General features: G+C 43.4%; 1 protein-coding gene across 7 annotated transcripts; it reads left to right on the top strand.

The window, feature by feature from the left end:
* Positions 1–5,191: 5,191 nt before the first annotated feature.
* On the top strand, positions 5,192–10,969 carry LOC147641270 (pentatricopeptide repeat-containing protein At2g03880, mitochondrial-like). Of its 7 annotated transcripts, XM_086819911.1 has the most exons (6): positions 5,194–5,540; positions 5,629–5,699; positions 5,836–8,787; positions 8,958–9,050; positions 9,202–9,319; positions 9,457–9,768. In XM_086819911.1, the coding sequence occupies exons 1-3, from the start codon at positions 5,327–5,329 to the stop codon at positions 7,909–7,911; spliced, it is 2,361 nt and encodes a 786-aa protein (XP_086676037.1). In that variant the 5' UTR covers positions 5,194–5,326; the 3' UTR covers positions 7,912–8,787; positions 8,958–9,050; positions 9,202–9,319; positions 9,457–9,768. The 7 variants fall into 7 exon arrangements, with proteins under 7 accessions (XP_086676016.1, XP_086676037.1, XP_086676057.1 ...); XM_086819890.1 differs by having other exon boundaries at positions 5,192–5,540; positions 9,202–9,768; XM_086819931.1 differs by lacking the exon at positions 9,457–9,768 and adding an exon at positions 10,426–10,969 and having other exon boundaries at positions 5,836–9,050.
* The last annotated feature ends 1,391 nt before the right edge of the window (positions 10,970–12,360 follow it).

Here is a 12,360-nt window from a genome sequence, read left to right as displayed (position 1 = left end):
CACCACTTTTTTCCTCCTTTAACGAGGCACACCGCTGATTCCCTCCCACAGAACAAGGGTCTTCTCAGGACTTAATCTAAACTATCGTAACTAATCGCATCTTAATTGTTTCGTAGGAATCCCTCGATCCACCAGCCATCCGACCACTGTATTGGTGGGATTCCTTTATAAAGATTTGGTTGTGTTTTGCTCGGGTATTGAGGAAAAGAGTTCCCAGGCCCCTTAGCCGACGATTCATGCAAAAATTAAGGTAGGCATACCACGTACACACCCAATATAAAATTGCCATTTATAACAGATTTGGCTAGCTTTAAAACAATCCTTCAATAGAATTCATAATATTTCTGATTATCATTCTCCAAAATTCTGAGTCCATTGTATTACAAAATGTGTCCTTTGGACTCTCGTTGAAGACCAGCTGGCCAGCCAACGAGATCCAGTATCAAAATTTAATTCACAAAAATCTTTCCTTTTAGTCCATCTGAATCTTCCTTGATGCACGCATGGGTGTCCTAGTAACCGCGAGCCCGGGCATCACCTGGTCAGAACCCTCTAGGATCTTTCCTTTTAGTCCATCTGAATCTTCCTTGATGCACGCATGGGTGTCCTAGCAACCGCGAGCCCGGGCATCACCCGGTCAGAACCCTCTAGGATCTGCCTTAGGTGTCCTAGCACTTGACTCTCAGGGACCGCTTCATCGGTCCTCGCCCATCGTACCGGAAGCATACCATTTTAATTGTACCGAGGCTAGTCAAGACCTCGGTAGGCTTTGCCGTGAGCGACGTCCCTCGACGACTCCCCGCCAGCTGTTGCAACGAACCTCCTCTTAGTAAAACACATGCCCAATGCTTCCTCCAGCATTCTGGAGTAAAACAATCCTTTAAATAAAAAACAGAGGTTCCAATGTAAGTAAAATTCCCAGTTTGAGATTGGTTCCACAAAACCCCTTTTTCCATAATTCCTAGTTTCATAATGAGAATCCTTGATCTCTCATTAGGGTAATCTACCCATCATTTGACTAATTGTCCAACTAGATTCTTGGTGATTTCGGTCAAAGAAAAACTACTTTAGTTCAACGGTAGTCTATTCTTTGTATTTAGGAACTAGAATTGGTCACGAAGTTTTTGCTTGATTGAGATTGAGAGATGGACAAGTAGGTTTACTGTCCGTCCCTCTCGTAGTCTAACCAAATTCATTCGGTTTAGTTCTAACAAGGATTCCCTGTAAATAAACATCTATTTTTGGGTAAATACCGATTTAGTGATTTAACCAAATAAAATATCTAAAGATAATATGTTGGAATTAGGGTTGCAAGAAAGCACACAAAGCTTGGAGAAGAAGAAGCAAGAATGCACACAACACTAAGTATTAGATTGTGTCAATGTACAAAAGATAAGTTAGACTTAGAAGGATGGGCGTATATACAAGCCGGGGGAAAAAATCTCCTAAAGAGGGAAAAAGTGCCCCGGCGGTCCTAAGTGTGTTCACACATCACTGCCTATGTATATGGCAACAAATCCCCCCTGGGAGTGATGGTGTGAACGAGAGCTGGCACTCATGTATAGGGGAGTGCCATGCCCGAAGTAGATCAATCCACAAAGGGGAGCAAGCCCAAAGCTTTGCGGAAAGCTTTGAACTTCTCACGAGGAAGCGCCTTTGTGAAAAGATCGGCGAGGTTGTCCTGTGTTGGCACATAGGCCAAGCTGATCTGCTGAGAGTCTCTCCCTGATCTCTCCTGCTGAGAGTCTCTCCCTGACATAGTGATAATGCACCTCAATGTGCTTTGTGCGAGCATGAAAAACTGGGTTTCTCGCAACTGCCAGCTCATGGTAGATCAAGTGTGTGGAGGAGAGGGACTCACAAAATACAAGAAAAATATCTTGCTTATTAAGTTGTTTATGAGTACAACTTGGCCTTGCTCAATACAAAATGCCTCCTAGCTTCACCTGTAAATAGGTGAGCTAGTGGACCATAAGTCCATTCACACACACCCTTCTCCTACCCTTTTACATGACCTTAGTCTTTTAATACCCTCCCTCAATACCAACTATGAAAGAATTGGAATAGGTGGTATTGGACATAGGTTGCCTTTATAACATTAGGCGTACAAGGTTTAGGAATATAGGTGTTGTTACATTGAGATTTAAAACAAGTGCTTAGAGGAGTTAGAGGTGGATACAAAGTTAGCCTCTATCTCTTTTTGTTAGGACATTTAGAAGTGATATGTCCCGTTTGTTTACACTTGTTACATTTCATTTTGTTGGGATATTTGATCCAACAATTATTTGCCAAATGACCCACCTTTTTGCAATGGACACATTTTACTTTGACCACTTGATGTGACAAAGCTTGTTCGATATTCAATGAAGTGGTTGCATTTGAAGATTCAGCTCCTCCCTTTGGCCTCTTTTCTTCATCAAGACAAGATTGAATGACTCCTTCGAGGGTGGGAATAGGTATGTTCTTCAGGGTGGTGACTAAGGTGGGGTACACCTTCTTGACTGCTTTTAGCAAAACTGCCACTGCATCATCTTCATCCATTCTCGCATTCACTGATGCAAGTTGAGCCATAAGGCCCTTCAAGTGAGAGCTGAAGGCTCCAATGCCGTCTCCCTCTTTGAGTTCCAAGCTGAAAAATTTAATTTTAAGTGAGATCTTGGAATTCTTACCACGAGCTCCATAGAGCTTATCAAGCAGTCGGAAGCTGGTCCACATGGTGAACGAGAGCCTCATTAAGATGAAGCATGATGATGGCTTGTGCCCTCTCATCATCTTCAATATCTTCAGCCTTAGTTCGATCAATAACCTTAGTGCCGGAGATGAATGTCCAAAAACCTTTGGACATCATCTTGTACAGGACTTGCCAAGTGTGGAAGCCCTCTCCCTAGAACTTCTTGATTTGGGTATTTTCCTTTGACATTGGGTATTGAAGGAGGTTATTAGAGAGTAATGGGCTGATATATGAAGAGAAAAAAAACTAGAAATTTATGATATTTAGGCTTAGTTAGAAAGAGAAAGGCTTATGAGAGTGCAACAACCCTTAATCAAGCTAAGGATGTTGCATAAATAGGAGATTAAGATGGTTAAGCTTATGGTTTAGCACTTAGGGTTTGTGCCCAACCATGAATACTGATTTAGAGAGCTTAATTCGTGTTAAGGAACACTTTCTTTGGTGATTAAAATCAGCATTAGTATTTAGCAATACTATTAGTGCTTAAAAGCACATGATTAGTATTTAATGATACTTGTGTTAGTGATTAGATTCACCATTAGCATTCACAAACACACTAAGTGTTTAGAAACACTCTCAAATAGCTTCCCTTTGTTGGATTAGTAGCATTATTAGTGTTAATCAACACTATTAGTGTTTATGAACACTATTATCAAAAGCTTGAGCAAGCTTCCATGGAGAAAAAACTGCAGCCGCCTGGTCTTTTCCCACAGTCGATTCACGCCACCATTGGGGCTGAGGTTTGGGCTGTAGGACCTTGAGAGTGTGGGCTTCAAAAGCCCTAAGACTCTGCAGCTTGTGATTGCCTATACACGACGTATTTGTGTACGGCAGAGCAGCTACGCAACAGAAAAGACAGGTGACGTGCTCAGGTGGCAATGCCGCAGCGATGCAGCAGCAGCGAAATCTTCAATCAATCGTACGAACACGAACGCTCGGATCTGCTCTTCATTTCTCCTGATGAAATCTCGGCGAGTTGTTGCCTCCACGAGCTGTTAGAGCTCCTCCATTGCCAGGGGGTTCAGCTCCACAAGTGAAAGGATAAGGGAAAGTGAAGCAAAATGACCTATTCTACACCACAAAGGGGCTTAATCAACCTAAGCTCTAGATACCATGTTAGAATTCGTGGTACTCATGCTAGATCAAGTGTGTGGGGAGAGGGACTCACAAAATACAAGAAAAATATCTTGCTTATTAAGTTGTTTATGAGTACAACTTGGCCTTGCTCAATACAAAATGCCTCCTAGCTTCACCTTTAAATAGGTGAGCTAGTGGACTAGGAAGTGGAACTTGGTTTCATGGTGAAGAAGATTCTATAATATGGACTCCTAGCGAAGTTGGGACTCTTGATTGCACTGTATTATGTGGTTGCTGTGTTGGGTGTTTTATGGAATACTTGTCCCTAATGGTACAACAAAAGAGACATGTTCCAATTATCATAACTTCGATTGTTGGGCTGCTTGTTGGCCATGGTCAACTTGGAACAAAACCAACTCAAGATTAACACCAAATGTTCCAAACATTGTGGTGTCTGGGTTTGAGCACTTCTTGGATCGACACCAGGTTTGAAACACGATCACACGAGTGGAATTCACAACCATCTCAAAGAATGAAGTGCAGTTACTCTATCGACATTATGCTATTAGCAACCACAATTATCAACATTATGCTATTAGCAACCACAATTATCGCATTCTCAAAATTTTCATTAAATAAAATGAATCTATGTGGCAAAATAAAGAAATTAGAGATGCTTGTATTGCAACACACTAAAGTTGCACAATATGTGAGCATATCCAAGGCTATAGACCATATAGACAATTGAATTGTGAAGGTCACACCTTAGAGAATAACTATCATGAAGAAGAATAGCTTCACCTTCCAATCCTATTGGATAAGAAAGGTGGCAAACTAACCACTATAGGAAGGATGAGGCTAGGAAGAAAATGTGTTTGAAACCAACCATAGTCTAGGGAGGCTTATCATGAGTTTGATGTATGTGGAGGTGTATCATGAATCTAATGTATGTGGAGGAAAGGGGTTAAAGGCGAGGGGTCTAGTGGGTGTCTACTCTAGTATCACACGCAATCTTTTTTTCCATTTCACCATCGGAATGTGGATGGCTACACACTTCAGGCTAGGATCCATCTGCACGGTTGTGAGTTAAACAAGTGTAACCAACATAAACAAGCTCAAACTTGCCTAAGCAATGTTGAAGGAGATGGTGTGGACAATTGTTCTACCAATAGGAATCAGGTGCATGCACATTGCAAAGTCACAATCATTGTCCAACACACCCACACTTTCCAATCCATTGCCACTTTGACAATGCGATGCGATAGTGGTCATTGGATGTCTTCTGAATGGTGATTTCAAACTTGGGCTTGCTTATGGGCAAGTCTGAATACACAAGGTGGATTTTCATGCCGTCTTAAATTCAAAATATTCGATGATGTAAAAAGCTTTTGCATTACTTGGAACCAACACAATCAAAAACCTCAAAAAAACCTCAGCAGCTAAAGCAGCGGCCAAAGTACCCCTAAGCATCGAAGGTGTGCGCATGCTAGAAGCCACTATACAAGATGGAAGGTCAGGATGAAACGCTCCATCTTACAACTGCACAGGGCGGTGGTGCCTTATGTGGCCTGTCAGAGGAGGCCCTCTCCATTTAGGGTTTCATCAAGCTCAACTGCTTCGTTGAGCACAGAGCCATTTATCTCCATGCTGGAGCTCCAGGATCCTCAGACTAGCATTAGTCAAGCCTGTTGCCATCATCAGCGCAACAGCAAGGGTTTCTCTTCAAGTGCAGGTTTGCTGCTCTCTCTCTGCTGCCTCCTCTTTTAGTTTCTGCTCATATATCCTGGACCTCCACAGTTTTCTTCTGTTTCTTCTTGCAGATAAAAGACCTCTCCTATGGCAGGACTACTTCCCTGATTCACCTCAGTGGTGGGACTGTGACATCAACCAGGTTAGTTTCCAACCCTGCTGCATATCTGAAACAGTCCGTTGACATGTTACGTTTCCAAGTCTGAGCAACATCAGACATACATACCATGGAGCTGAACCTTTATATTTTGATTGATTAATGTGATGACTTCATAAAGGAAAACTTAAAGCCTTCGGACACCAAGCATAAAATCATTAAGGAGTCTCTGGAGATAGACGGTGATGACAATCTGCCAATCGGGATCAAAGATGTTCAGAAAAAGGAGGCTCAAACTGGCCGTATAAACAAAATGAAGGAGGACAAGGCTTTTGTAAAGCAACAACAGGTGTCCTCTCCGGAAGGCTCTCATGTGGTGAAAGAGGTTTCATGGTCTGGCATCATATGCAAGGCCAGGGGAGCGGCAGGTAATGCATCTAGAGCACAGCCTTCCCGCGAGGGCAGTGGGTGGGAGTTGTTGAACACTTTGGATGTCCTGGGTATGTTGGACCAGAGAATTGAGCGACCTTCAGCTGATGACTTTATCTGCATCTTGCAGAACTGCAAGAAACAGAAAGATTTAACGCTTGCAAAGCGTGTGCATGAGCACATTCGCGATAATGGGCTTGAAACTCATAGAGGTGTTGGGAACCACCTCGTGCCAATGTTTGTAGAGTGTGGAAGTGTGGCTGATGCCCAGCAGGTTTTTAATAGGTTGGTTTATAGAAACGTGCACTCATGGACTTCACTCATAGCAGGGTATATCCAATGTGGGGAGTTGTTGCATGCCATTGAACTTTATGAGAAAATGCAAGAGGATGGTATCCTTCCTAGTAGCTATACGCTTGTGGCTCTACTGAAAGCTTGTACTGCATTGAAAGATGTGCAAAGAGGTCAAGAGATTCACACACAGATTGTCCAAAGTGGCTTTGAAAGGGATGTGATTGTTGGCAGCACACTGATTGACATGTATGCCAAATCTTGCTTGTTGCTAGAGGCGCGCACAGTTTTTGACAAGATGCCAGTTCAAAACGTGGTGGCATGGAGTGCATTGACGGCAGGGTATGCAGAACATGGGCAGGGGCAGGCAGCACTGAAATGTTTTGAGCAGATGCAAGTAGAGGGTGTCTTTCCAAATAATGTCACATTTGTATGTATTCTTAAAGCATGTGGTGGTGCAGGTGTCATGAATAAGGGTCAAGAGATACACACAGAGATCATACAAAAGGGACTTGAAAGAGACCTTTTTGTTGGTAACACTTTGATTGACATGTATGCCAAAGGTGGCTCACTTTCAGATGCACGGAATGTTTTCGACAAGCTGCCAGTCAGAGACGTTGCATCTTGGAATGCAATGATACAAGGATATAGCATGAACCATGATAGTAAAACAGCTTTGCGACTGTTTGAAAATATGCAACCACAAGGTGTAAAGCCGGATGCTATCACATTTGCATGCGTCCTTAGTGCTTGCGGCCGGGCCAACCTGGTACTCAAGGGCCAACAACTGTTCAAGGTGATGAGAGAAGTTTATGGTATCGTACCGACAATAGACCATTTTACCTGTATGGTGGATCTACTAGCTCGAGCAGGACGATTGTGTGAGGCAGAAAAGTTACTAGAATCCAGCCCGTGTTCACCATCTAAAGATATGTGGAGAGCTTTGCTCAGTGCCTGCAAAAAGTATGCAGAAGCAGAAATAGGTCAAAGATGCTTTCATCAGCTAGTTCAGATGAATCCAGAATGTGCTGCTCCTTATGTGCTCATGGGGAACATCTATGCAAGTGCTGGAAGGTGGGATGAGGCAATCAGAATAGAGGAGCTAAGGAAACTTGCTGGGGCAAAGAAGATGGCTGCAAGTGCCTCAATAGAGGTAAACAAGAAGCTCCATGAGTTTGTGGTGGGCAGCAACCAAAGTAAGGAAATGTCAAGTATGTTAGGTTTTTTGGTTCCACGTGCTGCGGAGAAAGGACATGTCCCTAATTTGGATCTGGTTGTGAGATCTATTTCAGATGAAGAGAAGGAAGCAGTGTTATGTGAACACGTGGAAAAATTGGCCATTGCGTTTGGGCTTCTCAACACACCACCCGGAGAAACCATTCGAGTGACTAAAAATATGAGGATGTGCAATGACTGTCACAACACTTCTAAGATTATCTCCAGGGTTGAAAAAAGGGAGATAATTGTCAGAGACATTTATTGTGTTCATCATTTTAAGGACGGCTTTTGTTCCTGTGCAGATGCATGCATATCTTAATTTCAGTCATGGAAGATTAAGAGCATGCACCTAGTTTGAACTTGGTCCCACCAAATCTCGATGCGATAAGAGAGAAGCAGCACTATTTGATCATGTATTAAAAATGGAATGTATTATTCGGACTTCACACAACAGGAACCGAGCTTTCTTGTGATCCAAGAATGTGATATGTGCCATGATGCTATAATTGACTAGCAATGGTTCTTGCAATGCAATGATGAGGATGTCATGGACTCTTCAATTAATGTCCCATCCTTAGACACACACATGAGACTCCGAATCCCTACAAAACCCCCTTCGGAGTGAAGGAGGTGTTGTGTGAACCCACTCCTAAATAGGGTGGATAAGTATGCATTAAATGTGGATGTGGCATTGTTTGATGGCATCAATGACATCCCCATTATACAAGAAAAATCTATGTTATTGAGCAAAACGAAGTTCCACAATTTGGTGGCTGTGGCAAGGTTTCATGATGGGGGCATTGCAAAGGGGGGGGAGCTTGCCCTTGGTAATTGCATTGATTTATGGTCCTTGAGCACGGACTCGTCACTTTTTCTCAAGTAAGATGCTCACAAAAAAGGGCAGATAAAAGGGATGTGATTCATCGGCAAGATCTAAAGGTAAGTCTTGTCCTTCCACACATGGCTCAGTCATGGCTCACGAAAAAAGGCAGATACAAGGGATGTGATTCATCGGCAAGATCTAAAGGTAAGTCTCGTCCTTTCACACATGGCTAGATGCTCACGAAAAACGGCAGATACAAGGGATGTGATTCATCGGCGAGATCTAAAGGTGAGTCTCGTCCTTTCACACATGGCTAGATGCTCACGAAAAACGGCAGATACAAGGGATGTGATTCATCGGCAAGATCTTAAGGTAAGTCTCGTCCTTACACACATGGCTCAGTCATTGATGACCATACAATGCTATTATAACATTGGGAAAAAAACAAGCTAAATCTAAAAGTTTTTGATGGTGCCAAGTTTAGGAAAACATTTAATCTTGAATTTGGGTCTCCTAAATTTGTCATGATGCCACACCTGCAGGACTTGTTAAAATTTTTGATATGCAATTACAGTTCTCTTGAAAATGTGTATATGGTGCAGAAATGCATCCCATTTCCATTCTTACTTTCAAAGGTATAGGCCTCACTACTTGTATGTATTCAAACTGTCGGTTATTTTCATCTTAATCCTTTTTAAAAGTCCTGTTTATATAACATTGAACTGTATGAAATACCTATGCAGGAGAAACAGTGGATTAAGTTGGACTGAATGTGTGGACTTGCAGGACGTCAAGGGCTGGGGACATGCTTTTGGATTGGCACGCTTAAGGTGTATCTTCTGAGTTCTTCAAGGCTTTTGTTCAAGTAGTAACCTTCCTGATCGCAGCTTTTGATAGTGAGCAAGTATCCATGAAAGCATAGTACTCAGCTTAAAAGCCTGGATATACTTCACTTGTATGTACTTCAAAGGTGTATTTTTTTTTGGTCACTTTGGGTGGACATGCACAATCATTAAGATGTTTTGTTTAAGTGGTAACCAGTTGTGGTACTTCGTGATCCTAGCTTCTGAGAGTGCACACCTCGTAACGGCTACTATGAAAACCGCGGATGCCAGGAATGGGAACAGGGAACGGCAATGGTAGGCAGGTGCTTGTGTGTAGCTTTCTAGAGCATCACTGTTCTGGCGCTCAAGTTGTTCTAAAGTTTCTTAAGAAGGCTCACTTACCTTATCTGTTGTGTCATCCGTAATCTTATTTAGAGTCGTGAAAGTCCTCACAAGAGTGCCAGGGTTGCTACAGACAGAGTTTTGTGATCTGAGGTAAGAATTTATTATTCAAAATTCCTGCACAAAAGGCAAGCTTGTTGTTCTCTCAGCGGATCGCAGAAGGCTTTAGCACACCTAATGCTAGATTTTGGTGTGGATGAATTTTTTGATTTGGCATTACAAATCTGTCGTATTTCCTTTCCAACAGATCAATACGAGGATCGTTTGCAATTCTCATGCAATCAATTGTTTGCTTCCATGGGGTAATTTCATTCTGATTCTAGAAGTTGGTACTATGGGCGATGCAGGCAAAGCTTGATGCACATTTGGGACTTGTAATATGCCTCAAGGCCTACAGCCCACCCACATCATCGTGACCCAGTTATTGACTGCATAAAGGTGGCCCTTCAAAAAGTATATTGATCAAGGTGGAAAAAAATCATCTTGTGCCAGGTCAATAAATGCAAGTAGATGAAAATACTGTAGTTTCTAGTATAGCATCACTTGAAAGAGCTGGATGCTGTGTAGCAAGTTGATTTGCTGAGAAATAATTGCATTCCGAAGCTGGCTAATACCACAATTGTTGCTTTGCCTTGTGTTTGTGAATTGATTGGAGGAGCTTCAATCTTCAAGACTCGCATTAAAGATGTCACAAATGTAATCCAATGCCTTGTTTGCTGATGAAGCAGCCCTGTTTGTGACTTGTACGATCAATTAGAGTTGACTGCCTTACATCGGTGTCCAGACTCCAGACTCCAGTGGGTTGAATTACAGGACTCCAGCCCTTGCAGCTTGCTGCAAATGCTGACAGAGCCCTTTTCAGGACGTCATGATCCTCGGTCAGCAGAAGTTGCATTGCCATCTTCAAATTGACACCTGTGACCCTGTCTTACATTCATGTCAGCAGCTTAAGAATTTATTATATCAGGGTTGATCTGTCAAAAAGTAATTTAGTGACCTCGGAATATGTTCTCAAAGTTGACAAGTGTCAGATTTTAGCAGGGCTGCATTGCGACACGACCTGCAGTTCTGACTGATCACTGTCTACCTCCCGATGTCAGTCGGTCAGCCTTTTTGGAAAATGAGTTGCCGTTGCTGTGGCTCCAGCCTCCAGGCTTGATTTTTGATGGTGTCATGCATGGTTTTTAGTCTTTTGGACGTAAAAAACCTACAAAAATAATTCTCTATCGTAAAAAATTACATGTAAACGGTGAATAACTTGCACTAGTGGATTAGCCCGTCTCCGACGGGTAAAATCTCTCTCTCTCCACGACCTTCATTTTTATTAACATGAATCCCTCCCCCCTCCCCCTCCCCCTCCCCCCCCCCTCTCGCTCGCTCTCTCTCTCTCTCTCCTCTCCTCACCACCCCCAAATTTTGAGCTTGCAAGAAAAAATCACAAATACGTGTAGAAGAAACGCAAGAGAGAGAGAGAGAGAGAGAGAGAGAGAGAGAGAGAGAGAGAGAGAGAGAGAGAATTGCCAAAGGGTGCAACCACGGCATAGTCGACTGTGATCCTCCAGCAGGCGGCATCAGGGTGTGCAGTATTGTCCGGGTTGGTGTGCTTTGATATATCCTCTGGCTTCAGCCAGAATGGTTCAATCTGCCCGTCTGCGCCATGGGTAGTGGCGGGTGTCAGGCAGCAAAATCTCCGTTGGATGTTGTGGATGCTGTTGAGTATCCTCCACCAATCCTTGCACACCATCCGGCACTGCAAAACGTCGGCCAGCCCCAACCACCTGAAGAAGATGTTCTCTACCACGCCACTGCACTCATACTATGGTGATAGAGCACAACTCAGTGCCCTTAACGCGCTGCTGCTTTGAGGCTGTCTACTCAGCTCCTTTGTCGCGTTGCCATCCTCTAGCTCTCTGTGTTTAGAATCCGTCTTGCGAGCAGCCTTACCATGCTTTTTGGAACCCTTTCCCATCGGCTCAGAGATGCGTCTCATGTTGTCTGCTGGGTGTTGCACCTTTTCGAATCATGTAATTGTACCTTTTCGAATATCAACATTTATATATATCTTAGACTTAGAAACTCTATTCTTTCAACACGTGTCCACATTGAGCCAAGGTCATTTATTGTAACGCGCGGAAGCTCGGGGTAGTCTTCTTTCAGCCCTAAACACTCTTGAAGACCTCCTGATGCAAAAACGCACCTTGATGCAAAAACGCAGGTAGAGAGAGAGTAGAGAGAGAGAGAGTGAGAAGTGCTGGAATTTCAGTATATACTATGTACAAAAAAGGTACAATTCTGTACAGCACTTGGCTGCCCTCTTGAAAAGGTGATAAACCCTAATTCTGGCCCCCTATGGGACCCTCCTACTGACTCACACCCCTAGTGGGTGGAATGATTAAAACAAGGAGCAAGGAGTCCTTTTTATATGGGACTTTTGGCACTTTATGCTGGCCGACTGCTGGTCGGCCAGTTCCATGTCCCAATAATCCTTTTTTGCCCTGCCCGACTGCTGCTGCCCCTTGGCATTGATGCGCATGCTGCACACCCTTCTGCTGATGTAAGTCGACAGCTCCTCTGGCAGCCAGCCTCCACTGTCCTGCAGCCGACAGCCATCTGATCATGCTTTGCTCCATGTCCACCTCAGATGAGTCACCTGAAGCTCCTACCTTCTGGTTCTACTGGTTCATAATCTTTATCTGCTTGCCTCTTCTGGATCTAGCCC

This window comes from Cibotium barometz, chromosome 2, assembly GCF_041138505.1.
Source record: "Cibotium barometz isolate CiBa-2024 chromosome 2, ASM4113850v1, whole genome shotgun sequence".
Taxonomy (NCBI): domain Eukaryota; kingdom Viridiplantae; phylum Streptophyta; class Polypodiopsida; order Cyatheales; family Cibotiaceae; genus Cibotium; species Cibotium barometz.
The sequence above is the reverse complement of the archived record's forward strand: the minus strand, read 5'-3'. Positions and strand labels throughout refer to the sequence as shown.

Excerpts from the sequence above, each read along its gene's own strand:
- LOC147641270 (XM_086819931.1), top strand. The coding sequence starts at position 5,327 with ATGAAACGCTCCATCTTACAACTGCACAGGGCGGTGGTGCCTTATGTG. Across the intron at positions 5,541-5,628 it reads GGGTTTCTCTTCAAGTGCAG|ATAAAAGACCTCTCCTATGG; the intron begins GTTTGCTGCTCT and ends TTCTTCTTGCAG. Across the intron at positions 5,700-5,835 it reads GGGACTGTGACATCAACCAG|GAAAACTTAAAGCCTTCGGA; the intron begins GTTAGTTTCCAA and ends GACTTCATAAAG.